This window comes from Metarhizium album, assembly GCF_000804445.1.
Source record: "Metarhizium album ARSEF 1941 chromosome Unknown scaffold_2, whole genome shotgun sequence".
Lineage (NCBI taxonomy): Eukaryota > Fungi > Ascomycota > Sordariomycetes > Hypocreales > Clavicipitaceae > Metarhizium > Metarhizium album.
The window spans coordinates 1-26,599 of NW_024467576.1; the positions used below are offsets into that span (position 1 = coordinate 1).

General features: G+C 53.8%; 4 protein-coding genes across 4 annotated transcripts; 3 read left to right on the plus strand and 1 right to left on the minus strand.

The window, feature by feature from the left end:
* Nucleotides 1–3,730: 3,730 nt before the first annotated feature.
* Nucleotides 3,731–5,588, plus strand: MAM_01143 (gat; the record flags this gene model as incomplete). The annotated part of the gene is made up of 5 exons (XM_040819942.1): nucleotides 3,731–3,794; nucleotides 3,981–4,054; nucleotides 4,125–4,157; nucleotides 4,249–4,623; nucleotides 4,683–5,588. The coding sequence occupies 5 exons, from the start codon at nucleotides 3,731–3,733 to the stop codon at nucleotides 5,586–5,588; spliced, it is 1,452 nt and encodes a 483-aa protein (XP_040681430.1).
* A 2,181-nt stretch (nucleotides 5,589–7,769) lies between these two features.
* MAM_01144 (uncharacterized protein) lies at nucleotides 7,770–9,353 on the plus strand (the record flags this gene model as incomplete). The annotated part of the gene is made up of 2 exons (XM_040819943.1): nucleotides 7,770–7,805; nucleotides 8,109–9,353. The coding sequence occupies 2 exons, from the start codon at nucleotides 7,770–7,772 to the stop codon at nucleotides 9,351–9,353; spliced, it is 1,281 nt and encodes a 426-aa protein (XP_040681431.1).
* A 6,428-nt stretch (nucleotides 9,354–15,781) lies between these two features.
* MAM_01145 (Zn(2)-C6 fungal-type DNA-binding domain protein) lies at nucleotides 15,782–17,311 on the minus strand (the record flags this gene model as incomplete). The annotated part of the gene is made up of 1 exon (XM_040819944.1): nucleotides 15,782–17,311. One exon carries the CDS (start codon nucleotides 17,309–17,311, stop codon nucleotides 15,782–15,784), a length of 1,530 nt encoding a protein of 509 aa, XP_040681432.1.
* A 1,400-nt stretch (nucleotides 17,312–18,711) lies between these two features.
* Nucleotides 18,712–19,017, plus strand: MAM_01146 (uncharacterized protein; the record flags this gene model as incomplete). Its single annotated transcript, XM_040819945.1, has 1 exon — nucleotides 18,712–19,017. The coding sequence occupies one exon, from the start codon at nucleotides 18,712–18,714 to the stop codon at nucleotides 19,015–19,017; it is 306 nt and encodes a 101-aa protein (XP_040681433.1).
* Between the last annotated feature and the right edge of the window lie 7,582 nt (nucleotides 19,018–26,599).

The following is a 26,599-nucleotide window of genomic DNA, read 5'->3' on the forward strand; positions in this document are numbered from 1 at the left end:
GCTATTCTCTACTTAACTTTAAGTTAAAGTTAATTATAATTTATTAGTAGTAGTAGTCTAAGTATTCATAGTTTATAAACTTTATTAAGTATTCTAAGTATTTCTTTTTAGCTTTATTTTAATACTTCTTTAAAATAAAGTAGGCTTAGTTTTAAGCTAAGTATACTTTATTATATAAAATATACTTTTTCTTAATATTATTAGTAGTTATAAAATATAATTATTCTCTATTTATATAGTACTTAATAGTATACTAGCTATATCTTAGTATTACTTTATAGTATTTAGCTATATACTTAATACTATAGTAGTTAAAGTACTACCTTAAGTAGAGAGCTTTATTATATAGTTTAATATTAATATTTTAGCTTAAAAAACTAAGCCTTTTTAGTATAATTTATTAGTATTTTTTAGTTCTTTTATACTTAGTATTAAGAGTACTTTTATAGTAGACTTACTATAAAGTTACTATAAAGTAGTTTATATAACTTTTACTTTATTTATTTTTACTATTTCTTTAATAAAGTCTTTAATCTTTATATATTTAGTAAAGAACTTTTTAATAATTATACTAAGTATATATTAATATATAGTTATATTTAAGCTAAAAGCAGCTTAAACTTAGCTAGTTTTCTCTTAATATTATTTTGCTTTACCTTAGAAAGTTACTATAGTATTACTACTTAGTAAGCGCTTTATAGTAATAGTAGTATTATAGCTAATAGCTTAGTTTATAGCTAATACTATATTAATAATAGCTTACTTTTTATATACTTTTATAATAATATTACTTTTTATAAGTACTTTATAATATTATTATATTAAAATAAAGAGAAAGAGAGAGACTAGAGCTTAAGCTAAATATACTTTAGCTATAATACTTACTTATAATTATAGTTTTTTAGCTATCTTTATAGCTTTTTTTACTACTATTATTATAGCTTTTTATAACTATCTTTAAGTTATAAAGGTATTATTATAGTTAATTATAACTTTAGTTATAGCTTAATATACTTCTACCTTAATATATACTTAAAGTATTACTTATACTTTCTTAAGAGTATTACTCTTTAAAATATAGCTTATAAGTTTATTATATATATTTTTTTTAAGTATTATTAAGTTAGTCTTAAGTTATAAGTAGCTTATTACTACTTAGTTTTTATTTATTAAACTATTCTCTTTTTATATTTAAGTAGTAGTAACTCTAAGTAAGCTTTTTATTACTACTATTAATTACTATTAGTATTTTCTCTACTACCTTACTTTTAGTATAGCTACTATATAGCATTATAAGTAGAGGTAATTAAGTATAAGAAAGAAAGTTTTTATATTAATTTATATTTTAAAGGTAGTCTTAAGCTAGTGCAGTAGTGCTATAAACTAGAGGCTAAAAACTTTATTATATATATAAAGAAATATAAATATAAAGTATATTAAATCTTTATATATAAAATATATATAAACATTCCTTATAAGCAATTTATATATAGTAGTTATTTCTCTTGTTTTTATATATATTTTTTATTATAGGCAGTATCTACTGCTAATATAAAATAAAAGTAACGTAAATTTAAATATATAAGTTATTATAGCTAAATACTTAAATTTATACTAATAGTTATATAATAGTTTAAAGCTAAGCTAACTTACTTTTAAGAAAGTAATAAATAATATATTATACTAAGATAAACTATATCTCTAAAGAGAGAGAATAATTAGAAAATAAAGAAAGTAATAAATAACTAGAAAGAAGCAAAATAAATTTAGTATAAAGCTAGTAGTAAGCTAGATTTCTAAGAACTATTTACCTCTTTAAAATACAGCTAGTAAAGCTAGTAATATTTATATATATATAGAAAATAGATAGACTCTAGCTAGTATAAAGCTAGAGCTAGCTTAGAAAGTAAAAATAGTAGTAAGTAGAGTTTTTCTTCTTATTAAAGAGTTTTCTAAGTTTAATATAAAAAGTAGATATACTAGTTATATAGCTTTACAGCTATCTAGAGTAATTAATATATATATATATATATTAAAACTAAGCTAAAATATTAGCAACACTTATTTCCTCTCTCTTTCCTTAAAAGAAAAGCTAGGTTCCTACACTTGCGTTTCGTGTCGACGCGGCTATGCTTGCACCTACGATTACGCTATCCGTGCGTAGTGTCATGCTTCCAAGCGACCTTGTGCCTAGTGGTTCCATGTACGTGTACAGGATGTCAAGTGATTGCGTAGCGGTAGGAGGCTGTGCGTTGCGGCCGGGATGGGATAGGATGACGCATCCTGCTTACTCAAGTACGTAGGTACTTCAGCAACCCCCCTTGCGTGGGTGACGTGTGAGCAGGCGAATCATCAGTGGCTGTTTCCCAATACCTCTACTTATTAAGTACTTAAGCGTGTAGTTACGTCGAATTTACTTGCGCGCGCGGCCCTAGTTTCAGAAGACAGCCGAGCGCTCACAAGTTGGATGGGAAATTACTATGTACTAGTAGAGAATTACATTTAGCTGACTTGTCAATAATAGCTTTACAAGGATAGTCACAAGAACAGGTGCCTGTGTAGGTGTTGGGTACTAGCCATACAGGGTACTTGAGTATTTAAGTGCCTACTTACCTAAAGTAGGTACTTGGGGTCTTGAGATGCAAGTACAGACGATAAACTACCTAAGTTACTTACTTCTTGGCAGCTGGACTAGACGCGTGTCCTCTGACACGGCAAGTGCTTGACACGTCACGCCGACCGTTGACTCGTCCGCTGACCGATTTTCATCGTGGACGCCAAGCACTTTGGACAACCTTTGGTGGCCTCGATCAACCGACATGGATATATATTTCTCAGTGGTTCTTCCTCTGTTTTGTGTGTATGCCTGATTTGATTTGAATCCCTCGGCTTGTCATTTTTGCTCGCCGTGTGTACTCCATACTCGGTCCCAATGAATTACCCTGACGCTCCTTGGCCCAGCACCGTGTTTCTGTGCGCCGCCGCATGGGCATTACCTGTGTGGCCCTGACGACCATTGACTGAACCTTTTGAACCATGTCACTACACTGCTTAGTTATTAGCACAGAGCACAACATACCAGACGACGTATACCACGTAGGTGGGTAAAGTAGGTATATATATACCTACTTAAGTTCTCAACTTCTTGCGCCGTCCCTGCTCAGTGCTCGGTGCTCTGTGCTCACCAACCACTGAACGGCATCCCCACACTTGCCCGCATTGCCGACGCAGACGAGGCTTGAACATTGAGGCCAACAGCGCTCGACCCACAACAGGCTGCACATGACAGTAGTACGTACTTGCCGGACCAACAGGCTGGCAGGTGACAGGCCAGCTAATCAGCAACTACTACTTGGAGTTACTAACGTTAACAGCTCTGCGCCACCGGATTGATCCACAAAGTCCGCGACTCTCCAACAGTCCCCGAGAGGCGTCAACGGCCAAACACTGCGTCTCAACACCGAGAGACCCTTGTTGCGCTGGCATCTCCCATCTCTTGCTTGGTCCTGCCTCTCAGGTGCTGTTACTGGCCCAACTCGCCCTCCCTCCAGTCCGCACCGACTGCATCCGTCTGTCTTGTGCCGCCGGGTCAAAAGTCGAGCAATTATACCCGCAGCCGAAGCGGTTCATTCATCGTCAACCGGTGTCTCCAGGCTCTCGTCCAGCCGCATCTGTCGCTCTTCCTGCGCGCGGCCACCGACGCTCGCCGTGCGAGCCCCGAATGGTCAGCATGAGGTCTATGAAGGGCCTCAGCATGAATAGGATGCTGGGGAGCATCAAGAAGAAGGCTGGAGGTAGGCGAATTCGGGCATTGCTCAATGTCTGCTCCGTACACCACCCCCCCCCCGCAGCCATCGCCGCTGCCGATACCCCTTCAGCTGGCCCGGCGTGCGAGCCGTTGGAGTTGGCACCCTACATCAATCGTCATCTCCCTCGGATATCAGGGAACAGCCCTTTGAACTGACAGAGGTTTTCTCCAGGGAGCTCCAACATTCCCCCAGCGTCGGCGGCGACCCCCGCCGAGAACCCCGAGGTCACTGCTCACAACAGCGTCGTAAGTCGAGAGCCCCACCACACATGATGCAGCATCGCGCCGTTGCTGACCGCAAGCTTCGCGGCCGCAGAAAGCATTTTGCGAGTCTGGCGGAAACTCCAAGGTATGTCACACACAGCAGACGGACTGTTGGGAGTTCCCAGTCCTGGGTCGCAATCCGAATCATGGCGACTGACGCAGACGGCTGCCGATAGACCGATGAAGTTCTCTTCCTTCCTCCCATCGTCGATGCCGCAGAATCGTCCCCCGCCGCCGCAGCCGAGTGCGCTCGTGTCATTCGAAAGTTCTTGACCAAAGATTATAGCTCGAGGCCGTCCTGGCAATACAATGCAATAATGCTTGTCCGCATCCTGACCGACAACCCCGGAGACACCTTCACGAGGAATTTGGATGACAAGTTTGTCGATATAGTCCGGGCTTTGCTGAAGAATGTCAAGGATCTCAGCGTATGGCAAATACTAATGGAGACCCTGGACGACTTTGAGTTTACCAAAACGCACGACCAGAACCTGGCTCCTTTGGTCCTCATGTGGAAGAAGGAGAAGGAGGCAGCTGTCAAGAAACACGGGGTGAGATTGGCTGGCGTGTCAAGTGGTTGGCTGAATACCTTGCTAATGGAGGCAAACAGAACCGATTGCCGCCTCAACCACCCCGGCCATTCGTGATGAATCAGCCGCAGCTGAGCCGACACTCTCAAAACTATTTCGCCAAGGCCCATCATCACAATCGTCTCCCTGAGCCCGTCGAGCTCTCATCCAGACTTGAAGAGGCACGGACGTCGGCGAAACTCCTGGAGCAGGTCGTCATGAATACGCCCCCGGGTGAAATGCTGCAAAACGAGCTGATAAAAGAATTTGCTGATCGCTGCCTAAGCGCGTCTAGGAGCCTGCAGGGCTACATGATTTCCGAAAATCCGGCGCCGGACAACGAAACAATGGAAAGCCTCATTGACACGAACGAGCAGTTGCAAACAGCCCTCAATCAGCATAAGAGAGCGGTTTTGAATGCTAGGAAGCAGCTTGGTCTCGGCACCAATTCTAATGAAGACTCTCCAGCTATTTTGACAGACAACTCAGACACCGAGGGCCAAGCGCGCCACGGCAATACCGAGATTGGCTCAATGTCTGGTGGTGTGACGGCGGGCGTGCGGGACGCAGGAAAGGGAAAACAAACGCAGTCATACCATTCGACTCCTGTCAGTAACGGGCAGGCGGTGGCATCTGGCTGGCGTCAATCACAACGGGACGAACCGACCGCCGACGATCCTTTCGCCGACCCGCATCCCGCGGAAGCAAAGGTTGCCGGAGGCTCTTCAACGCAGTTCATGCCCGAATTTCCGCACGAGCCTTTTCATCCAGGCTTTGCTGGGCCCTTGACCAGTCATGGTGTCGGTCCAAACACTGCAGGTGGTTCTGGCTCTCGTTCTGTGTTGGCCCAAGGGCAACCACTACATAGCAAGCATCAACATGTCTCTGACGATGAGGATATCTATGAGGCAATACCGAAGGGTAAGGGGTCCCTGAGCAAGGAGTGACGGCGCGCGGGGAGAAGTGCACTGTAAGAGGCGATGACAGCCGCGATTGGTTGATCTCAAGTTCACCAACAGTCTCTCTCTCGGTCTGTGGCGAAGCCGCACTCGTTGGCGGGCGGTGCAAAGAGCAGTACGACTTGATTCATCACCCCGTTGGACATTTCCTGCCTGGCTTGAGATTTGAAAAAAAAAGAGGAGTAGCGTAGCCCCATTTCTTCCTTTCCCGTCTCTACTTTTGACATAACTTCAGACGAGTGCCATTTGGTTATTGTTGGCGATGACTGCACCAAGCAAAGGCATTTTTGGCGTGTTTCATTAGACTATGCTAGCTTTCCCGAGAGCATGGCATGGAGGCTAGTGTATAACAGAAATGTGTGTTTTGAATTCCAAATCTTGAAAGCGGGCGTAACGTTGGCCGTGGACAGCCTGGGCGACACAAACAATGTTGATGAAATCACAATGCGGCCTCGGGTTAATTAAGCCTGTTTCTGTAGCTCCCAGCCAGTCGCCACACTGGCACATGGCGTTTGCAGCCTGCGCAGGAACTTGTAAGTCGAGGGGAAGGAGCGGAGGTCTCAGAACGGATAAAAGCGGGTACCGCGACGAACGACGGCAGGCAGGTGCTGTGGAGTTCTCCGCAGTACTCCGTACTATCAATACCGACTAGACACATACATGCATGCCAGACCAGACCAAGTTTCGAATTCCAAGCTCAAGCTCGCCACACCTCACATTCGCCGGACGGTCTCCCCTTGCCGTGCTGGCTCGGAGGTGCATGCAGCATGCATGATCTCCATCGAGAAGGGACGAGATGCGCGACAAGTGCCTGCTATCAAGGCTGGGCCGCCTGCAACGCGTCGACAAGTCCCATGCCGTTTCTCCATTGCATTGCTCTAGCTGCGTCGATGACGAAAGGCTTCCGGGTCTGTGAGGTAGTACTGCTTGCATATTGACCCTGTCCAGAAAGGCTGCCCATCTTTTAAGCCAAAAACTAACCATGTGTTTCGTATGCGTTCAGCTGGTGGAGGCGGCGGGCTTGCCTGACAACAATCTCCGTGGCCGAGCGTTTTCGAGTACGACCTCTTCTCTTCGCCTTATACTCTGCCCAAGCACTTTCCAGACGAGACGAACGGGGATACACGCATGGGGTCTGTCACCGGGCCCAGACCGGCATCATCGCTGCGTGCTAGTGGCCCTTCTAGCGTCCGCTCGTTGGTGTTGCGCGAAACCCCTTGCGTGATGGAACTAGCAACGGTGAACTAGCACTCCAGCCTGACGGGCTTATGCGGCGATTTGATTGAAGCTCTGACTTGGGTTGCGGCCATGCTTTTCTTGATGTTAGAGCCAAACGAAGCACAATGCCAGATCTGATTGGCCAGTCATGATGGAGAGATTACCGGTTCGGGACTTTCTTGCGAGAGCCGACCACAGCTCACACCAGCGACGCATGGCCATGGATTCGTGAGAAAGTACAGGTCCCTTGGCCGGTGACTGGCGTTTGAAGCTGAAGTCTGTTTTCAACCGATATCTGGCATTGGTGGCTTTGGTCGGTCACAGCACTGACCGACAGACGGTGGACATGGCCAAAGTCACCGGCCATCACGCCGATCGTCCCTTTCACTTCCGTGCCCTTGTTGGTCTTATTATCGAGCGGCTGGTAAGGGACGCCTTCCGCCAGGTTCAAAAGGGCGCTCTGCTGACTATTTGGGCTTGCTACTGTAGTGGCAAGCCCCATGCCGGTAAAGTTGACCTCGTGCGCTGGAAGCACTGCCGGGCTCTCATCTGTGGCCCGCTCACCGCCGTTGGAAAAATCCCGTGTCAACTTTTGATTGCTTCCTTCTGCATTTGCCTCGCCGGAAAGCTTGTGTGCACGTCCATGGCCCTTGACGGGGCTGGTGAAGTCGCCAAAGGCTGCGAGTCGATGATTTCTCACATATCATCCGCCTAGCCACGACTCGACAAGCTGCCCTTATCATCCAGCCGGCACTGGCTATCTATGTTCGAAAATTTTGCTCCCTATTATCGAATCATGGGCTCGTACGAGTCTTTGGCCGTGACGGATCATAGTCATACAACGACACATGGCAGAATTCCATCGTGCTCAAACACACAACTTGTCATGCTGGCCGAGGCCCTCTCTCGCCTCTGAACTGTAGTAGAACTCTGCAACGATGCATACACAGAATGAGCACCGAGACTCTGGTGTCGGTTCTGGAACAGGTGAGTACTGTGACCTGCATGCTTACCATGCATGGCTCTGGTGAAGAACGACAACGGGAACGAATGCAACGACAGTTCCTCCGGGCTGACAAGGGCGTCGAGCTTCAAAATCTAGATCCAAAATCGACACCTGTGGCCCGCTCCGTTTCTCAAGTCTTCAACTCTGTTGCAACTCCAATCGCGTATCTGATGCCGTCTGGCATAAGGAAAACCCTGTCTAGTATCACTCGGCAGTCTTGCGTCACGTAAGTCTTGGTTTGGCCGATCACGGATGTTCCTGACTGCGATCAACTGCGTTTTCAGAATACCAAGGTGGAGGTAGAAAATCTTCCCTTGGGGTCTCCGCACGGCGACTTGCACGAGTCACTCCTTGATCCAAACTTTACACGACACCTGGTGTCGCTGAAAGTTGCCAGACCAACACCGCCACTGACGGCCAAAGTAGACTCGTTGAAGCGTCTCCTAGTGCAGTGCCCATCTCTGGAGAGGCTGCACTATGAAGACGTGGGCCACGGCACCAGCTTCGCGCTTTCCACCGGGGAACGTCTGCCAGCTTTTTCCAGTCTGGTTTTGAAATCGTACGACTGGTCACCTTCTGCAGAGGAAGTGCAAAGGCATTGGAGCTTGTCCGAAACGAAGTCTCTTGTGCTTGTTTCTGTGCCCCTTTTCAACTTTTTAGAATCCATCTCTCCGAGAGATTTGAGCAACCTGGCGAGACTGCAGGTCAACGACAACTGGGCGCACGCGTCTGAGGCGCGAGAAGAGGCCACGCGAGGACTGTGCCTACTCGTCAGGCATCACATCAAGGCGTTGGAGGTCCTGGACATTATATGCCACACAAAACTATTCCATGTCGAATGCATACTGCAGCATGGAGGTTCGCTCGGACGAGTTCATTTCCGTGATTACGTTGGACTCAGCCACGATGACGGCGAATGCCCGACGTTGCGGCCAGAGGAGGTGACGAGGCTCGGGCAAGGGTTGCCCTTTGTGCACACGCTAGAGTTGGACACGGACGAGGCACTGCGTTGTCCCCCCGAGTCTCTGCGCGGCGTGGCCTCGTTCCCGATGCTCCGGACGCTGATGCTGCATGTGCGGACGCTCCTGCGTACGACTGACAAGGACGGTGCCACCCGGGACCGCGACTACGAGTCGGCCCATGCAGATGTTCTCCTACCTCGTGCGGCTGAGGGAGAAAAGCAAGCGGGATCTGCCGTGGAAGAGCATTACCGCAAATGCAGGAGGATGGCGACGGGTCATGTCATGTTGCGGAGAATGGGGTCGGAGTGGAGGAGGAAGAATGCACAGGGCATGTTCGCAGAGAGGTTGCTTCGTGCTGGAGAGAGACGAAACCGGCCGCTACAAGGGTCGCGGAGGAGGAATGCCACGACGATTGGCGATGCGTCACGACGTCGCAACATTGACGCCACATGCGGCGTGCATACATGTATTGGTGGCAAGTTGTATCTTGGGATCACGTCACGTCACGGGTATACACGGACGGCGAGCAAAGACTTGGGGTCATTTCAGCATCCCGTCCCGGCTTGAATTTTTGAATTTTTCTTTCCAGATTTCGAGACTACACTTTTGTCTCTGCCACCAAAGTGTGCAAATACAACACAGCTTGGCGATGGGTAACCCGTGCACGGCAAATAGTATGCAGGGTAGGCAGGACACGCACGCGGCGGCGGGGGCGGCGGCAGAGCAGAAGAGAGGGGCCACCCCCTGAAAAACAGAAGAGCGGGACGAGTGATTTTTTTTTTTTTAGAAAAAAGACTGGCAGCACAAAAACAAAAGCACAAGGGGCAAGACGGTGCGGTGCGGTGCGGAGGCCGATTTCCGGTTCGGCACCGGGCCCCCTGTCTCCGCCGCGCCCTTCGGAGCGACTCAGGTTGCCTGCCTGGCTGTTGGTCGACCGCCTGGGCGGCGGCCCGGACCGGGCTGTAGGCGGCACGGGATGGAGCCGGCAGTGTGCCGCGAGCGGGCGGGCTTCGGGTCGGGGCAAAAAGCTTGACCGCCTCCGGACGGCATTCTGCCCTGGGGGACGACGGGCGAAGGAGGGTTTGTTGGGGTTATTGTTTTCGTATTCTCTTCTTCTTCTTCTTCTTCTTCTTCTGTTTCTGACCGGCGGCGTGGTGCTTCCGGAGAGCGGCGCGGTTCGCGGGCAACGGTGCGAAAGACGCTCGCGATCCACGGCTTGCGGGCACCATGACCGCGTCCGGCCTCGGACGGCGGCTGCTCAGGGCACAAGGGCCGCATCAACGGGGGCAGGGAGGGCATGTTTGTCCCGGACACGAACCCAGCCCATCGGCAAGCTGCCCGCCTCCAAGCACGGCGTTACATTCTTCACCTCGCCTGTGCTCGCTGGCGCGCGGCCCCCCGCCAGAGAAGGAACAAAATCCCAAATTCCTCCGCGCAACCGCTCTGCAACGTGGAATGGCACGATCTACAAGTGTCTCGCGTCTTGAAGAAAAGACGGAAACAGACGGCTGGGGCCGAGAACAAGTATCCCCGGGTGTATAGGAAACGAAGCAGGGACAAAAAAAATGGAAAAAAAGAAAGAAAAAAGCCAGAGAGAGAGAGAGAGAAAAAGAGAGGAGTGGACGGAAAGAAGGAGCAACAACGGTTGTTTCTCTTTCCGGCCAAAACCTTAAAAGCCCCACTGCCGTTTTCGGCGACAAGTCCCCACGACCCGGGGGGGTGGGGCTTGGCGCTGGATCACTTCCAACGTCGCGCCGTGGAGGCAACGGCCTCGTCCATGTACGGATAGTCGATGGTGGCGGCCGCACAGCACGGCCTGTCCAGAGGAGAGCCACGAATGGACGGAGTTTTCGGATTTTTTCTCTCCCCCTAGGGCATCCACCGAGCTTCGTCTCCGGCAAACAAGGCGCATCTCTCGACCCGCACCCCAGCCAAGGTTGCATTTCGTCCGGGGCCATTGGGGGGCGGAGGGGGCCGCGCGTCGACGACGTCCCGACTCGACGACGGTGACGTGCCGCCGTCCAGGGCGCTGCGAGATTCCCGGATTCTGTCTGGTGGCCCCCCTCCGTCGCTGCCGGCTGCCAGGGCGTGCGCGTATGGCGTATGGCGTATGGCGTGCTCCCGTTCTGCGAGGGGCGCTCGCGGGTGCCGAGGGCGCGGGCGAGCAGGGCGAGCAGGGCGAGCAGGGCGAGCAGGGCGAGGACGATTGCCCGCGCGCTGTGTGCTCAGAGACCCTGTGCTGCGCTGCGCTGCTTCTGCGACGAGCCGTCCCCTCCCGCACGGCCCGGCCTGGATTGCTGTCTCGTCTGGCTGGCTGGCTGGCTGGCTGGCTGTGTGTCTGTCCTCGGTTCGCATGCCGGGCACAGGCACGTTTGCAGTCGACAACCTACCTACCCGTGGCAGCGCGGGACGTGACGACGAGACGGGACTCGCTGGATGCCCTTGGACTCGGCGTCACAACCGACGCCCGAGGGAGAGATATCGCAAGGATGCCCGGCGCACGCGACTGGAACACCACCGCGACGGGACACCGCACGAGTACCACAAGCAAGGGCTGGCTTCCTTTTCGAAACCCGCCGCCCCCGTGCTACACTGCCCGCAACAGAGCAACTGCCCTTTTGAACACACAAGATTGCCACCCTGTCTGCCGGCCCCCGAGCAAGCCGCGTCATGCCATGTTGTCTCCTCCTTGACCACGTCGCGGGTGGTGGTGCGAGTCTGCCCAGAGGAGCCGGCCGAGAGGAGCTGATTGAAAAAGAGCCTCTGTCAGTCAAGACTGCCGCCGCACGCGAGAGAGGAAGAGGGAGAGAGCGGCTCTTTGCCGCCAGAGGCCATCGCCAGCATTCCAGTTTCTACCCCCTTCCACACCACACGCGCACACCCTTTCATTCCACACGCCGATATCCGCTACCCAGACCGTCGGAGCCAGGCTGGCTGGCAACCCTCTTCCCTCCCCGCTGCCTGCGTGATTGGCTTCCTCTCCGACGAGAGCGTCCTTGGGCCTCACGCCTTGTCCTCGCCCCTTTTTGCCACTGGCCAAAGCGCTCGACGCAGCAGGCTTACGCTCCACCCCCCTCTTTCTCTCACGATGGCGGGATGCGAATACCAAGTCTCCGTCCGTCCTTGGCACTTCACTTTTCGGAAACGGGATGACGGCTGCTGCTGCAAAATCAAAATCAAAATCAAAAAGGCCCGCCACACGTGATACGCGGCGCACATGTCCAGAACGGGGCGAGGCAGCAGTGGGAGCACATGGCCCGATCCCATCCGCCGCAACATGTCCATCAGGACCGAGGAAGGCAGGCCGTCCTGCTCGCCGAGTCGTCGCGTCGTCGTACCTGCGTCTGTCCCGTGTGTCGTCCGTCTTGCCACCGCCGTTATGCAGGAACACGCCCGGACACAAGACACTCTTGTCTCATCTGCATCGATCCCGCAACAACGGGCTCGCATCGACAACGACCGGCTCGCAAACGCGTGAAGCAGCCATCGACCGTCCCTCGGCCCCGCGTTGCGCCAGGTCACGGGTCGGACCAGACGGTCTCCTGTTTTAATTCGCCTAGTTGCCCGCCTGTTGCCGTCAGTGCGGCTCCGTGACTCGTCTCGTGACGACGACGACGGGACCATAATTTAGAACCCAATGCCACAATGTGCTGCCACAAAAACGCCACCGTCCATGACATGACTTGGGGAGCGCACCCCCAACACCGTCTTGATGAGCCCTTTTTCGCTCCGTCCGCCCGCTGGCTCCCCGAGGCCGTGTGTGTGTGTGCCTTCTCCCTCTCCTTGGTTTGCTTTGGAACCTCGCATTCGTAGCTCTGTACTCCCCATTCTTGTTGTGAGTTGTACTCTGTGCTTGGTAGCAGTGCTCCGTACTCCGTACTCCGGACTCCGGGCTCCGTCCGACTCCAGACTCCAGACTCCAGACTCCAGTCTCCAGACTCCATACTCCAGACTCCATCTTCCCTTCTCCTCCCTCTTGGGTCGTTTGAGCCGATTCATACTGGGTTTACTTTGTCCATCGCCGGAAAAAGACAAGCTTATTTCTCTCCTTGCACCCATTACCCATCGCCACTTCCTCAAGTCATCACAAGACACCCCCTCCCGTTCCGTCCTTTTCATGGCTTGCCTGAGCAAATCCACCTAGTGCTTTTTCTAAACGGCTCTAAGCCCCCCCCCCTCCCGGCATCGTGAGCAAGCCAGACTCCGCAGCTGGCAGCCAACCAGTCCTGGGAATCCCTCCCTCCCAAGTGGGTTCTGCGCCTGTCCCAGCGGACGGGAGCAAAGGCCCGTCGCGCAAACTCGCAGCAGCGCGAGAGACGGCCACGGAAAAAGAGGGCAAAATTGGGGAATGGCCGCCACGCTTAGCTGCCCGCACCGCTCCCGTACGGCCCTGTACGGCCCTTCCTAGCCTGACAGCGCTGGCTGGCTGGCTGGCTGGCCGTCAGCTGGGGCGGCGTGAGGACGACTCAGCAGGAGTGTGCCCCGAGGAGCGGTGCCCGTGCCGTGGGCAGTCGAGTGGGTGAGCGAAGCCTTTCGGTTTTTCGTTGCTGCCTGCTCTGCTCTGCTCTGCCTCTCGACCCTCCGAGTCCAGAACCCAAATGTTTCCCGCCACTACCGCCGGCGCTTCATTTCATCTCCGGGCTCCTCTGAACCTGGTATCTTGACACGACCGGGCCACGGACAGGCCATCGCCTGCGCCGGGCTCGGGAACTCGTTTTCGTCAAGTTGGTTGGGCCACGTCAAGCATGTGTGCTCTCTCTCTCTCTCTCTCTCTCTCCCTCTCTCTCTCACGTCCGCGGCGGACCTGGTCCTGGTTTCGTTCCTCCTGCCTTTTGCGTGTCTCATTTGCTCGTCGTCAGCCTCGTTTGCGAGCCAACCACCACCTCCAGGCCGTCGAACGGTTTTGTCTTGTTCATTTCCTTCTCCTGAGAGCAACACTGACTGTCCCACCCTGCCTTGGCTCCCGCTCCCAAGGCCAGGCAGCTGTCTTTTCATTGGATTAGCACGTCTGAAAATCTAGTGGCCAAATTTACTTCCTTGTAGCTTGCTTCTCTGGCAAGATTGCTTGTCCGGGATACATGCAGCGATACTGCCTGCCTGTGCCTGCCTATGCCTGCCTAGACTGTTGAAATCATGGAAAAGGCGGCCGGGTGGCGCATGATCGACTAGCTGTCACGACTCACCCAGTCCACACCGGTGCCGACTAGCCTCTGCGACTTGATCCAACAGCAACAGCGTTAAACTGGGCAAAGTGGCCAGGATCAGGGTCCCGCCACTCTCCATCCATCCCTTTGCCATGAAGTTGCATCTGCCCCGTGACACAGGTTGAAGCCTCTCCACTCACTCACTACTCACTCGCTCGCTCGCTCGCCCGCTCTGAACCACGCCCACGGGCTCCGCACAATTACCCACAGGCGAATCGTGAACTGAGGTCGAAAAAGATGGAGGGTGGACGCTGGTCGTCGTCAGTTTCCTGCCCGAGCGCGAGAAGTCGAGTATGACATCGTACTGGTTCGTGTGCCTGTCTGTCAGAGCAGGCATCTCGGAAAGAAACACCCATTCCACGAGGCCGGCCACCCGCCATCGACATCGACCCGTCTGCTCAGAAGAAAATCTTGCCCGCCGACTATACAAACGTCTGTGCGGGGCATCAGACCCTTCAGAGCTGCGTGGGCTTGCTTGCTCGGATGGGCCCCCCGAGAAGGTCGCATCTTTCCCCGTCTATCAAATGGGCCAATGCCCAATAAACAACGCCCGAGATCCCAAGGCGTCTCCCTCTGCTGTCGACTGCGTCAAGTTGACGCCGTCAAGATTTGATCAATGCAAGGGTCTTCCATGCATGTCATGTCATAGTAAATGCCGACCTGTTCTGACAGTGCACCGGACATCATCATCTGGGGCCAGGGGGGAGGTTTTTTTCATCATGAATTAGCATTCTGTATTGCTAAGACGTAAATGGTGTATGTCTCCTGCTCAACGAGCAAGGAGGCAATGCCCATCCACAGACGCCAATAGAACACCAGCGAGAACGACGCTTAGATCGCTTGCGCGACGGGGTACCCTAACTGTCTGTAAACAAAACAAGACCAACCAATCCTCCCTTTGGTTTTAAGTAGACATTGTAATCGAGCCAGTCGCAATAAAGAAGGGGACAAACAAAAAACCACCAAACAGAGAATCAAAATGAACAGAAAAAAGCCAAAACGTTTGGTGCCGCGAGGCATGTCCGTCTTCTTAGTAACGTGGGAAATCAAAAACAAAAAGAAAAGAAAGAACCAAGTAAATGGAGTCGGGCCTATCCATTACAGCATATGCAGAAACAAGGGTCAAGACACCCCGAATTCCGTGCCCCCCTTTTTCCTTTGTTCCCAGCAGCCATGAAGAAACGGGTCTGAGCTGCCTCGACCCAGACCAAAGCTAGCGGCAAGGGAGAGAAAACACACCTGCGCGCAAGGACCTTTAAGGGCCAAGAACAGGTAAAAAGAAAAGGACACAGGGGACAACAGGGAAACCGAGCCGCAAATCTAACATAGGGCCGGTTAAAAAAAAAAAAAAAGGTACAAAAAAGGGGGTTAGGGGATGAAATGTTTGTTGCCAAACCAACGGGTTCCACCGACATTTTTCGTTGCAAAACGACCCTCCCAGCGTTTGTTCGCCCAAGACGAGTATTTATTTAGTGTGCGCGTTTATATGATCTCGTCAACGAGATCACTGGCAGACGTTGGGCAGACGTTGTCGAAAGGCTGCGTGATCCAGCCACTTGGGAGTAGGGAGGACGTGCGCACGAATTGACAGACTGTCCGGCAGTGTCAACCTGATTTTTGTTGTCTTTTTCAGTTTTTTTGTTTTCCAATTCCTCGCGTCTTCTCCAACAAGAAAACCAATGGCCCCGTAGATATCTCTAGGTGGCGTACGTGAACCGAACCACGCTTCCGCATCGTGACAACTCCCGCACCGCCCTCCCGTCTAATATATGCAAGGGTGCCAATGCCTTTTCAATGAGACGTGTCCTGTCGTGACGCACCCGGGGGCGATCCCTTCACGTCCCGAGGCCGGTTGAGACGATCAATCATTCCCTTATCGATGTCGTTTTTATCAACAAGATTGCTCAGGCTCATCACGGATGAGGTAGCCTGCTGGGGTTGGCGCGGTGCCTGCGATGGCGTTGAAGTCCCACTCGAGCCGTTCTGACCTCCGGGCGAGCGAGCTCCGGCAGGAACGGGCCCGTGGCTAGTAATTACTGGTGGTTGTGGCAAAGACGGGTTTCGGGGGCTCCGTCTGGTGCTGCTGCCCTGGTACGGCAGATGTCCAAGTCCTCCAGGGCTCCCATTGCTCGACGCTTCAGCAGGGGACCTTCTGCGGGGATCATCGTCGGACATGGCATTTCGGGGTGGCGGGAGGCGGTATCCTTCCTCGTGTTCTTCTGGCGTTCGACGGCGGCGTCGACCTGCCACCTGGTCATCTCCTCTCGGGTCCCCATATGATGAGAAGGAGTCAGTTGGAGACTGCATCGGCTGGTAGTAGTTTCCAGCGGCCGCGGAAGGGGGCGGAGGCGGGCCGCCGGCGGCAGCAAAGTGATGAGAGGGTGGTACCGAGTTAGGCGCCAGAGGCTGGCCGTAGGCTCCAAAAAGCTGGGTACCAGGAGGAACGCCGCCTGGTACCGCGGAGACGGGAATGAAGGCGGTCGAGCTTGAAGAAGAAACAGGCTGAAAAATGCACTCTTGGTTCATTCGAGCACAGTTTTGACACTTTCCGCCGGGGGCACTTTGATAACCGCTGCATCGAATCTTATCACTCGTGTCAGCAGGTGGGCAAGTCAGCCGAGAAGGGCGCCCAAGGGGCAGAACGAGAATATCAATCAGCAGCAAGCTGCAGACGCGCCAGCAGCCAAAGTCCAACAGCGAGATAGAGGAGGAACACACCTTGCGTTTTCTGCAGTACCTGCAAGCAATGGAAGTCCGCTGCCGAGGGGCGGCCTGGGCCATTTGAGGCGGCGCATTGCCAGGCTGCGCATACTCTGGGCCGTATGCTCCAGGATGTGGTCTGGGATAGCCGTTTGGAGGAGCACCGGGAGGTGGTCGGTAGAAGTAGGCGTCTTGACCGTAAGCGCCCTCAGGGTGAGACGGTCCTCTTCGGTCATCGAAGTAAGGGCCCAGCCTGTGCTCAGCCGGGTGATAGGCAGAGCCTCTTGGATCTTGAGACTGCATCGGCGGCAAGTACGAAGACGGCGGCTGCTGGCCGCTTGGTGGCGGCGGATAGCCATTCACGGCGTTTGGCGAGGCGTAACGAGGATCGTGAGCGTAGCCTCGCCCGCCAGAGGGGGGGGCAGGAGCGCCGTAGGGGCTGGAGCGAGGGTCGTGAATGGAGGGAAGAGTTACAGAGGCGGCCATACCGGCTCGAGAAGAATCCGACGATGCGCGGGGCTCGTCTGCGGGGGGTGGGAGGTGTTGGCGAGAAAGCTGCGATGGCTGGTCCTCTGGGCGATTCTGCTGAGGACGATCCTGGCGGTAGCGGTCGTCGGCCATGCTATGGCGATGCAAAAGGTTGAGGCGCAGAGTTGGCCTCTGTCGGGGCAGAAGGCCAGGATGTATTCGAGTTTCTCCTTTCAGAAAGACGGGCGAAGGACGGCGTGCTGATGGGTCATGACAGGTCGTGAGGATGGGGAGAGGCGTCTTTGTCAACAGCCGGGGCAGTTGATGGAATCTTGTTACCCTTGGACGGCGAAAACCAGTGACGTCGACCTGGAGTGGCTCCTTGATGGGACAGGTCGCGCGCGACAAGACGACGAACGGGCGGGTCTGGCGAGATGACGGAGTGGCAGACTAAGACTCAAGGTTGCGCTGCGCGGCCACGACACAAGGGTATCCTCGAGACAGGAGACAAGAGTGCGAGCGTTGGAGACTTGGTCCAAAAGTTAACTTGGAAAGACCAGGCCGAAGGTCCAGACGCAGCGCCGGGTGGAAGTTGACTCTAGGCGAGCGGGCGAGGCGAAGGAAAGGGCCAACTTCCAACTCCCCAACTCGGGCGGCAAGGCGGCGGGATGATGCCGAAGCCGCGCACACAACGGCGTATGTTGGTGCAATACGGGGATCGAGATCAAGAGGCCGGTGCGAGACTGGGTAGCCTAGGTAGTTGGCGGGCGGTGCGCAGTGCCCAGCCGGCGTCCAGTATTCGGGATGCGAGATCCAGTAAGCAGTAAGCAGTCGGGTGGGAGGTAGCAGGCAACGGGGAGAATGCACTCACTCTCTCCAGAAGAATCTGCGACAACAGCAGAGGGCGAGAGAGAGTGCGTGTGCCAGAGAAGAGGATGGTTGTGGAGGAGGAGTCGGTCAGGTTGGGAGCCGAGCGAGAAATATGTGCGTGGTTAGTGAGTGGTGTGAGGTGAGCGAGAGTCGAGAGAGGAGAGGTGTGCGCGTGCGTGCGTGCGTGCGTGCGTGCGTGTGTGCGTGTGTGCGTGTGTGCGTGTGTGCGTGTGTGAATGTGAATGCGAGTGCGAGTGCCAGTCTTGATGTGCAGGAAGGTGCGAGGTGCCAAGTGCATGCGCGGAGTGACAGGGAAGGAAGCCAGCCAGGCGCAGGAGAGGGCGAGGCGAGGCGAGGCGAGGCGAGGCGAGGCGAGATCAACGAAGCGGTTTTGGCCGTCAGATCAATGGCAATGGAGCACTTGAGACTTGAGAGAGCAGCAGAAGCGTCAACAGCCAGCCGCCCAAGCAGCTCGAGCACTGAGTGGCAAGCAGGCCAGGCAGCCCGACGTGGATAGCTGCTTGTACAAGTACTCGTTCTTGCTCGCCGTCCCCGTGCCTCCTTGCTGCCGTTGTCGCCGCTACTCTGTACTTGGGACTGGGGCATGAAGGGAGGTGGGGTGTGCTTAGCGGCCGCACCCCGAGGCGTGCGTCTAGACGTCCAAGCCAGGGCAGGCATGGCGCATGTTCAATGTTGCATCTGGTGGTGACCAGAACTCCGTCGTGAGCGGCGTCGGTTGTGTCGTCGCCGTCGCTGGTGGCCACGCCGTCGCTGTCGACTGTACGTGTGTACTCCGTAGCTGGGATGTCGGCACGCTGTCTTGGTTCTTGGTGCTGCAGCAAGGACGACGACCAAGCCCGCGCACCCAGACACTCGATGGCCAAGGATACCGACGTGGACTTGGAGAGCGTTTCCTTATAGACGACGCCGGAAAACCACGATTGGTCGAATTGCGCGACGAGGTCGACAACCGGCTACCGGCCGGCTGATAGATGCCTGGGCCTCAAGTACATAGCAGACGAGCAAGGTACAATGTCTTTCATGTCGAGTGCGTTTCCACCTTATTGTACATATGCCGAGACTGTCGCGACCATCTGGTGATGGACACTTGTCAGTCAGCCTGGTGTTATGCAGCCTCTGAGACGTCTCACTGCTGGTCACTGCCTGCGGCCTTTGACTTCAGACTTGACCACAAGCAAAGTCGACAAGCGAGTGCTCTCGCTGGACCTTGTGTGTGTGTGTGTGTGTGTGTGTGTGTGTGTGTGTGTGTTTTTTTCTCCTTCCCTCCCTCAAGCATCCGGATGGGATTTTGTTGGTGCAAGGCAAGAAGTTGGCCCGCGTGAAGCTTCTGACGACGATACGTGGCTCGTCCCCGACGTCATCTCAAAGGGCCCCCTGGTCCAAGGCTAGTGGGGAGAAGGTGACACGGGCAATTAGCAGTCGACTCTTCAGTGACGGTGGTGACTCGGGGCCGGAACGGAAGACGGCGCTGGAGATGAACAGGTTGCCGAATTCTGGCTGGATGCCCTGGTCTGTACGGAGTACGGATACGGATTACCAGAAAGTTCGTAGCAGCCAACGGGCAGCCGACAGAAGCGGTCGGGGGCCTCGACGACAAATTCAGGCGCCAGACCGCTAATTACAAGACTGAGGCCGCTCCGTGATCCGTGGCATTTTGAGCTGTGGAATTCGTGATGGCGCCCCGGACCGAGTGGCCACGGGGCCGCGGACGCGGGGGCTTCTCCTCGCCGCCCATTCTGGCCAGTTGCCAGGAGTAAGTAATAATAAGGGTTCCAGCGAGAGCCGTAGCCGTGGCGGTACCACTGCGCCTGCGTCTCCGTCCTTGCATTCGGTTCTTGAGGGGGCGACGCAACGCGACCAAACGGACGGACGGGGCCTCGGGTAGAGAAGGGAGGGAGGGTGTCAGGTGTGACACGAGTACTTACTTAAGTAAACAGTGTCTGCCAAAGCCCACGGCCCCAGGTTCAAGGTTCAAGGTCCAAGGCCCAGGAAGGGTTGGGGGGGGGGTCCAAGGGGTGGTCCAAGACCACTTTAGGCCGCAGCCTAGCCTGCTCACGCTTCCGTCATGCAGGGAAGAAGGGAAGACGAGAGAGAGGCGGGCTGTGTGTGGGCTGTGGACGGTGGCCTGTGGACAGCCGCTGCGGAGCGGACAATGCCAATGGGAAGACAAAGAACCTTGGGATGCATGAATTGACACGGCATGGGAACCCAGGAGCACCAGAAGGCGGGAATGTAGTGACGGGCGGATGGGCCGGCGTCGTGCCGTTCCCAGTGCTCGGGCCCAGATTGAGGCTAACCTTGAATTTTGTTGGGTCTAGGGGGTCTTGGGGGTCTAGGGCCGCCTAATCGCAGCGGACGTCTGGAAACCCTCCCGGTCCCCTCCCAGCCAAGCAGCCAAGCAGCCAAGCAGCCAAGCATCTGCCACCGGCGGCGTGACGACGGCAGTGAGACGCTGAGCTCAGATCCAGGGTTGGATCGCTTCGACCGTGAAGTTGGGCCGAGCCGCAACCGGACCGCTCGCCAGTCAACAAACAGCTCTCACTCGAGGGCGTGTGCCCGCCCAGACGTATGACGCCTTACGGAGTACCGACACCCACTGTTGTCGGTCGGGTGGTACCAAGGGAACGGCTTTTTTTTTTTTTTTCCCTCCCTCTTCTCTGGTCTGCTGTCGTCCTGGTCTGCTCAGGTGCCCTTTTTGCCCCCTTTGTCCTGTCGCCCAATTCCCCGCCGTCTCCTCCGGTCGTGTCTCGTTTCGCGCCTACTCATTGGACTATGGACCACAGCCCCATCCTTTCGATGATGGATTTTGCCCAGCAGAGTCCAGACGGTGACGGTCGACGCAGCATGGAAACGGGAACCGGGCCGTCCACCATCCATCTCCCTTTTGGCGGACAAATGCAATTCCGTCAAGATGGGTTGAGCCTCGATGACCCTTTCCCGCCCTGTCTCTCTGCCTCTCGCCCACTCTTTCTGTTTCTTTTTTTTATAGATCCCTAGAGGCAGTGTTGAAAGGAATTTTTTTCTTTTTTTTAAAAAAAAAGAAATACTCAAAACATATTTGCCAATGCCAATGTATCGACAGATGCGTCGAAAACTGAGACCCTCGCTCAGTTCAATCAATCGAATGTATGCCTCTTGCTTGGCCCTGTCGCCCGCGAGCTCCTGTTGCCGTGTGGGACAAGGTTCGGCGCGATGCGACCTGACAGCCGGGGCCGATGATGTTATTGCTGCATTCGACATGAGGTGCAGAGACTTGCGTTCGCATAAATTGCCTAATGTCCTGACTGCCGAGATTCTAACGGCGGTCAAGACTCCAGGCTACGCAATCTGGGTGTGGCCGTCTGTATCCGGTCCGGTCGTCAGGTCAGACTAGCAGGCCTCGTCATACAAGTTCCTTACTCCGTACATAACGACCTGGAGCTCCTTCGTCCTTGTCCTCCCAATCCATGGTACGGGGAGTGTCCCAAGTAACCGACACCAAACAGTTCCATGGACCCGCAGGCCAAAATAGCCGTCAAAAATAACAATAAATAAGGCATGGGCCAAGGACTCCCGTCCTCGCCATCAGGACCTCTCTCTGGCGCAGAGGTTTCCCCCGGTTTTGTTTCCCTGCGCCGCTTCGTCACTCAACCCCTCTCTGGTGATAATCATCAGGGCCGAGATCCCGTGATTGCCCACAACTTACGGAGTACTTTCGGAGTACCACTATGCCATGTATGCACCAGGGTACAGGCAATAGAGGTCAAGCACCACGTGATATCGCAGCAGAGGCATAATACAGATTGGGACACAAAGTTGACTTCCGTGCGGACGGGAATGATACGTCGCCACTAGTACTGGCACCGGCACCGGCACCGGCACCGGCATTGGCATTGGCATTGGTTATCGTGCATGGCCGAGATGTGCAAAGGAAGAGACGGCCGGTCCAGGTTGGTTGATGCTTTTGTAAGCGTGGGAATAATTATCCGCAACTCCAATTCCACGTCGGAGCATTGGCGGCGAACCACCACATGTTAGCCGCGACCCAACAGAGCGGATGGCACAGCTCGTTGGCTACCGGCCATGCACCTCGTCAGCGTGTAGGACAAAGCAAAGCCGGTTCCTCGTCGCTGCTGTTTCCAAGCATGCCGAACAGCAGCCATTAATTGGTACGGAGTAGTGACAGCCCTATCCCGTACCCACGGCTGATACCGCAATGGATGTGTCCCGTCCTGCCCGTTTACAAGATGACCACGTTCCACCGAGATTCCTCCTCGGAAAGGCAGCTGGCCCGCACATGCCGCGGAAGCACGAATGCAAATAAACACAGGAGACGCCGGATGGCGCAAGCGAGCCAGCCACAATCGGGCGATGAGAAGAAGTCTGGTGTGCCAGACGCCACGAGAACTGTGGAGAGGGGGCGTGCAGCCCTGATGCTGCGTCCACGCCAGGAAGACTTCGCTGCGTGGCAGGTGTGTGGAGTGTGGGATGGGCTTGTGCGTGGAAGCAAGTTGTCTCGTGGTGCCCTGATGCCTCTTGCTTGAACTCATTGATTGGTAACACGGCCATGGTGTGCAGACTTCACAGTTGGCAAAAGAGACCGGATTCTTCCCCAAGGGTACGTTACTTGGGTACTTGGGTAGGTAAGTAGGTAACCGTTGTTGGAGAGGACAATGCGAGTCGCAAGGTGCCAAAACCTCCGGCAAGCCGGGAGACAAATTGGGAGACAACAAGTGTCACGGCCAGCTTGCCGAATTCAGCTCCGACCGACAACCCCATATTTAAAATCGTGGAGACGGCGATGAGTGCCCAGTACCTGTGGCGTCCCGTTCCATGGACTCATGGTCCTCCCTCGTGGTTTCCTGTAATGGCTGTCGTCATCGTCACTGAAACCGTGCTCCGTCTGTTGCGTTGCCCTCCAGCCCACGGCAGAGACTCAGCTGGGCTCGCACCTGCCCGTCTTGCCATACTTTGTACGAGGTACGGGTGTACCGCAGTAGAACATGTCATGAATCGGCACCGTCACATCCGCAAGGCTAGTCGGAAGCAATGAGCTTGTGAGAGCTAAGAGGTCCTCGGTACGTCGCAGGGGCGAGGAAACGCCTTGTACCCTAAAGACCAACCGGCGTTCATACTTGGACAACCGTAAATAAACAACTCATGTCCCAGGCTCGTCCATCTGGGGTCCCGAGGGCCCGCGCCAGTTCCCGCGAGCGGGTTGGCTGCAGAGACGGCCGCAGTATGCACGAGTAGTGAGTGTGCTGCGTGGATGCCCCATGTCTCTTCATTCCCTTTCGTCTCTTGGTGGTGTGGTAGCTTGTTGCTTTGTAACCAATATGACCAACTACCTAGTCAGGTACCTGCTCTTCCCTGCAGGGGTGGGTACCAAGTGCTAGAGGTGATAATAAAAGGTGTGGGCCGTCGATGAATGAGCGAATGCACGACGCTCTACTCGCCGTGGACGGGGTTCGACTTCACTGTGAACTGCCTGGGCATGTCGAGTTTGGAAAGGTGGCTGGCGTTTGTCCTGCGAGTAGCACCATCACGGCAAACCGCATGTAAACATGTTCATCGTCATTGCAGCTCACTGAACGGCGCTGGTCCCATAGTTGACGTACTAAGAGCCCATTTGGTGACATTAGCCGAGAAATATTACGGCCCGGCCCGGCAACGTTGCTGACCCGATGATTTTCTAAATTGGTTATGCTGCATGTTCTGCTGTTTTAGGTCCAGTTAGGGTCTTCAAGAAGGAGATTAGAGGATCCCCCAAGGAGCGTGCTTAGACGACAACTGCGTTATGTCGTTGATGAGTGACGACGACGGAGAACCATCTTCTCGATGAGACCGCTCGTCCCACTGCGATAGGGTACATGATGCGAGGACATAGCTTCCCGGATTGTGTGAAGCTGGGCTCATGCTTCCAAGGAGCCAAAATCTTTGAACGGTCCGCGCTTTCCCGGCCTCAACTCTGTGGCGTCCATCGGCCATGGGGTTCACTCCCATTGTTCATGCAGAACGGCGGACGGCAACAAAGTGGATAACGCAACCGCTCAACTTGCGAGATTGCGAGGAATATTTTCAATCAGGACCTGTGCTACCCGATAGATGAAACTGCAAGCACGATAGATTGTCCACATAGATTTCCATGCAGCAAGAGCCGAAATTGGCTTGGAGCTGGTCAGCTCTGTAAAGGTCAATGGCCCTGTAATCGTTCATGCTCACTTTCTGCCGAACGGGTCGGTCTCTCAAGGTTGGTCTGGCAGCCAGCTTTTCATTGGCTTGTTGAAGTGCCTCGGTTGCGATGGCCGCCGGTGGCGGCGGCCAGCTTTCTCCTCTCCCATGGGATGTACGGAGTACTCCGTACTCGTGTTGCGTGGATCTCGTCGTTATCCCGTCCCCGTCGCCGCCACCAAGGTAGCATGAGGGGAGCTTGATGAACCACTCTGCGGGTCAGTTTTAGTGCTTTCCGACCGTCTGGGAACATGCCCAAGCTTGGCCGCTGGTTGGTCTGTCTGGAAAGCAGGGCTTTGCACTGTCGTCCAGTGATGATGCAAAGCGCCCAACTTTCTCACTGCTGACGAGCAACGGTCGGCGGTGTGGCTGAAGTCGACACACTTGCTAAACAGATTTAGAGGACAGCGTGACAATCTCGCATGGTTTCGCTGGCACCCATTCACTGAGCAGCGTACATGGCCACGCACGGTTGTGCTTGCAAAAAGTTTCGCACAGTTGAGCATCTGTAGCTCGTCAACATGAAGAGTGAAGAGGAGACTAGTTGTTTCCCATGGTGAGCCGAGGAGTGCAGGCGCGTCTTCCCACCCACTCAATCCAACCCAGTTTCAGTAGAACGAGCGTGAGAGGAAAGCAAGCACGGCAGCGGCCGGGTTGAACCAACGGTGCCTAAGCAGCCGGGGTTACATTGCCCACAAACACGGGATCCAGGAGCCAGGGAGGGGTGCCGTTGAACACGGCCTCGGTCAAACGCAACAAGGCTCGTCCCGTCCTCGCCGCGCCATGTCCCTGCACTTATCCCAGTCATTTGTGCCTGGTCCTCATACAAGCGTATGGCTCACCAATAACCCGGCTAGGTAGGTCGTGTGTCGCCCGTCAACGCAAGCCGTTGTACTAGAGGAATTCGGACTGAGTTAATACCGCACATGATTTCGTCTCTATCCCCATGGACAGGTCAAACGAAACCTTGCGCAATTGTACCGCAAAAGTTGTTCCTAGCCTGCGGCTTGTTAGCTGGGCAAGGAAGGATTGAAGGAGGGGAAAATGAACTTGACCAAGGGCAGACGGGTTCTCTCTTCAAGTCTCCTAGTACTCAACAATACATGGCTGAGGCGGAAATTACGGTACAATTGCTTCAATGGTCGAACTGACGGCCGCTGGAAGCTGCAAATCAACTAACAAATAAGAGCCTTCTGATCGTGCCACGGAGTGTTCCCCACGCTCGATAGTCTTCTTGCACCAGTTTGCGCATTTGGCTCAAGGACGGAGCACAGGACAGAGATATACCGAACGAGCAAACGTTGAAACCGATGCGGGCGGCCAGGCGAACTGCTGTGATTCCAATTGGGCTGTGGCTGGTCTAGCCAACAGTCGCTGATGATGTCAAGTGCAGGGCTATGCAAGCAGCCCATGAGCATATCTGTGAAGACACGAAGCGCCGCTTTCCTAAACAGACAAGGCTTAGCAAGAAGTTCTCGCCAGGCTTGGACGTCGCAGGTATGTACGAGGTCTCGGGGCGAGACTGGCCCGGTCCAACACCACATGCTGCATGCACCTTCACGTTCCAGCCAAGGATTACACGCCAAAAAAAACAGTCATTACTCCGTACGTCGAATGGGCCGTCGTTATCACTGCGTGCCCGGTTTGTATGTCGAGGGTGGGCGATGCAGGTTTCCTTGGAGCTGCACCCACGAAAGGCGACCCAGACCCACTTCACGCTTTCGGCACAGTGCAGCTCTTTAGGAGGATGGAAGCGCCTTCCACTTTGTGTGCCAAACGAAAGGCGCTTTATGCAGGCAGCAACTACGACTCAGTCCGTTGCCCGTTCAAGTCGACTCGCGACCTCAAACATTCACATCGCCTGCTTAAAGTCGGCCTCGTTCTTAAGCTTTTTATTCCTCTCCCTTCCTTGTTTGGGTAGAGACGAAAAGACCATTTTCTCTCCCCACCTCCCCCCCTCTTTCCCCCTGCGACACAATTAGCTCAAACACCCTCATACATCTGTTACCAAATGCCCGGTGCTTTGGCCGACCATTCTAGCATCCTAGGGCCCAGCTATCAAATCAATACATTCCCAATTACGAAAAGATACCAGCTACCCGCCGCCTCTGCATCTCCGCAACCGTGTGAGCTTCTGAAAGAGGAGGCCGACGCGTCATGTCCGTCCCTACAACGAGACGCAAGACGCACGACTTGGCATTATGGGTAGTGCTGGCCAACCGCTCAACACCACCCACGATAACTTGTCGAGTTGCTGGTTGGAGTAGCGCAACCAACCCTAGGCAAAGCTCATCCTTCGAGAGCCAACAAAAAATTTGGAAGAAGGGAGCAACATAAGGA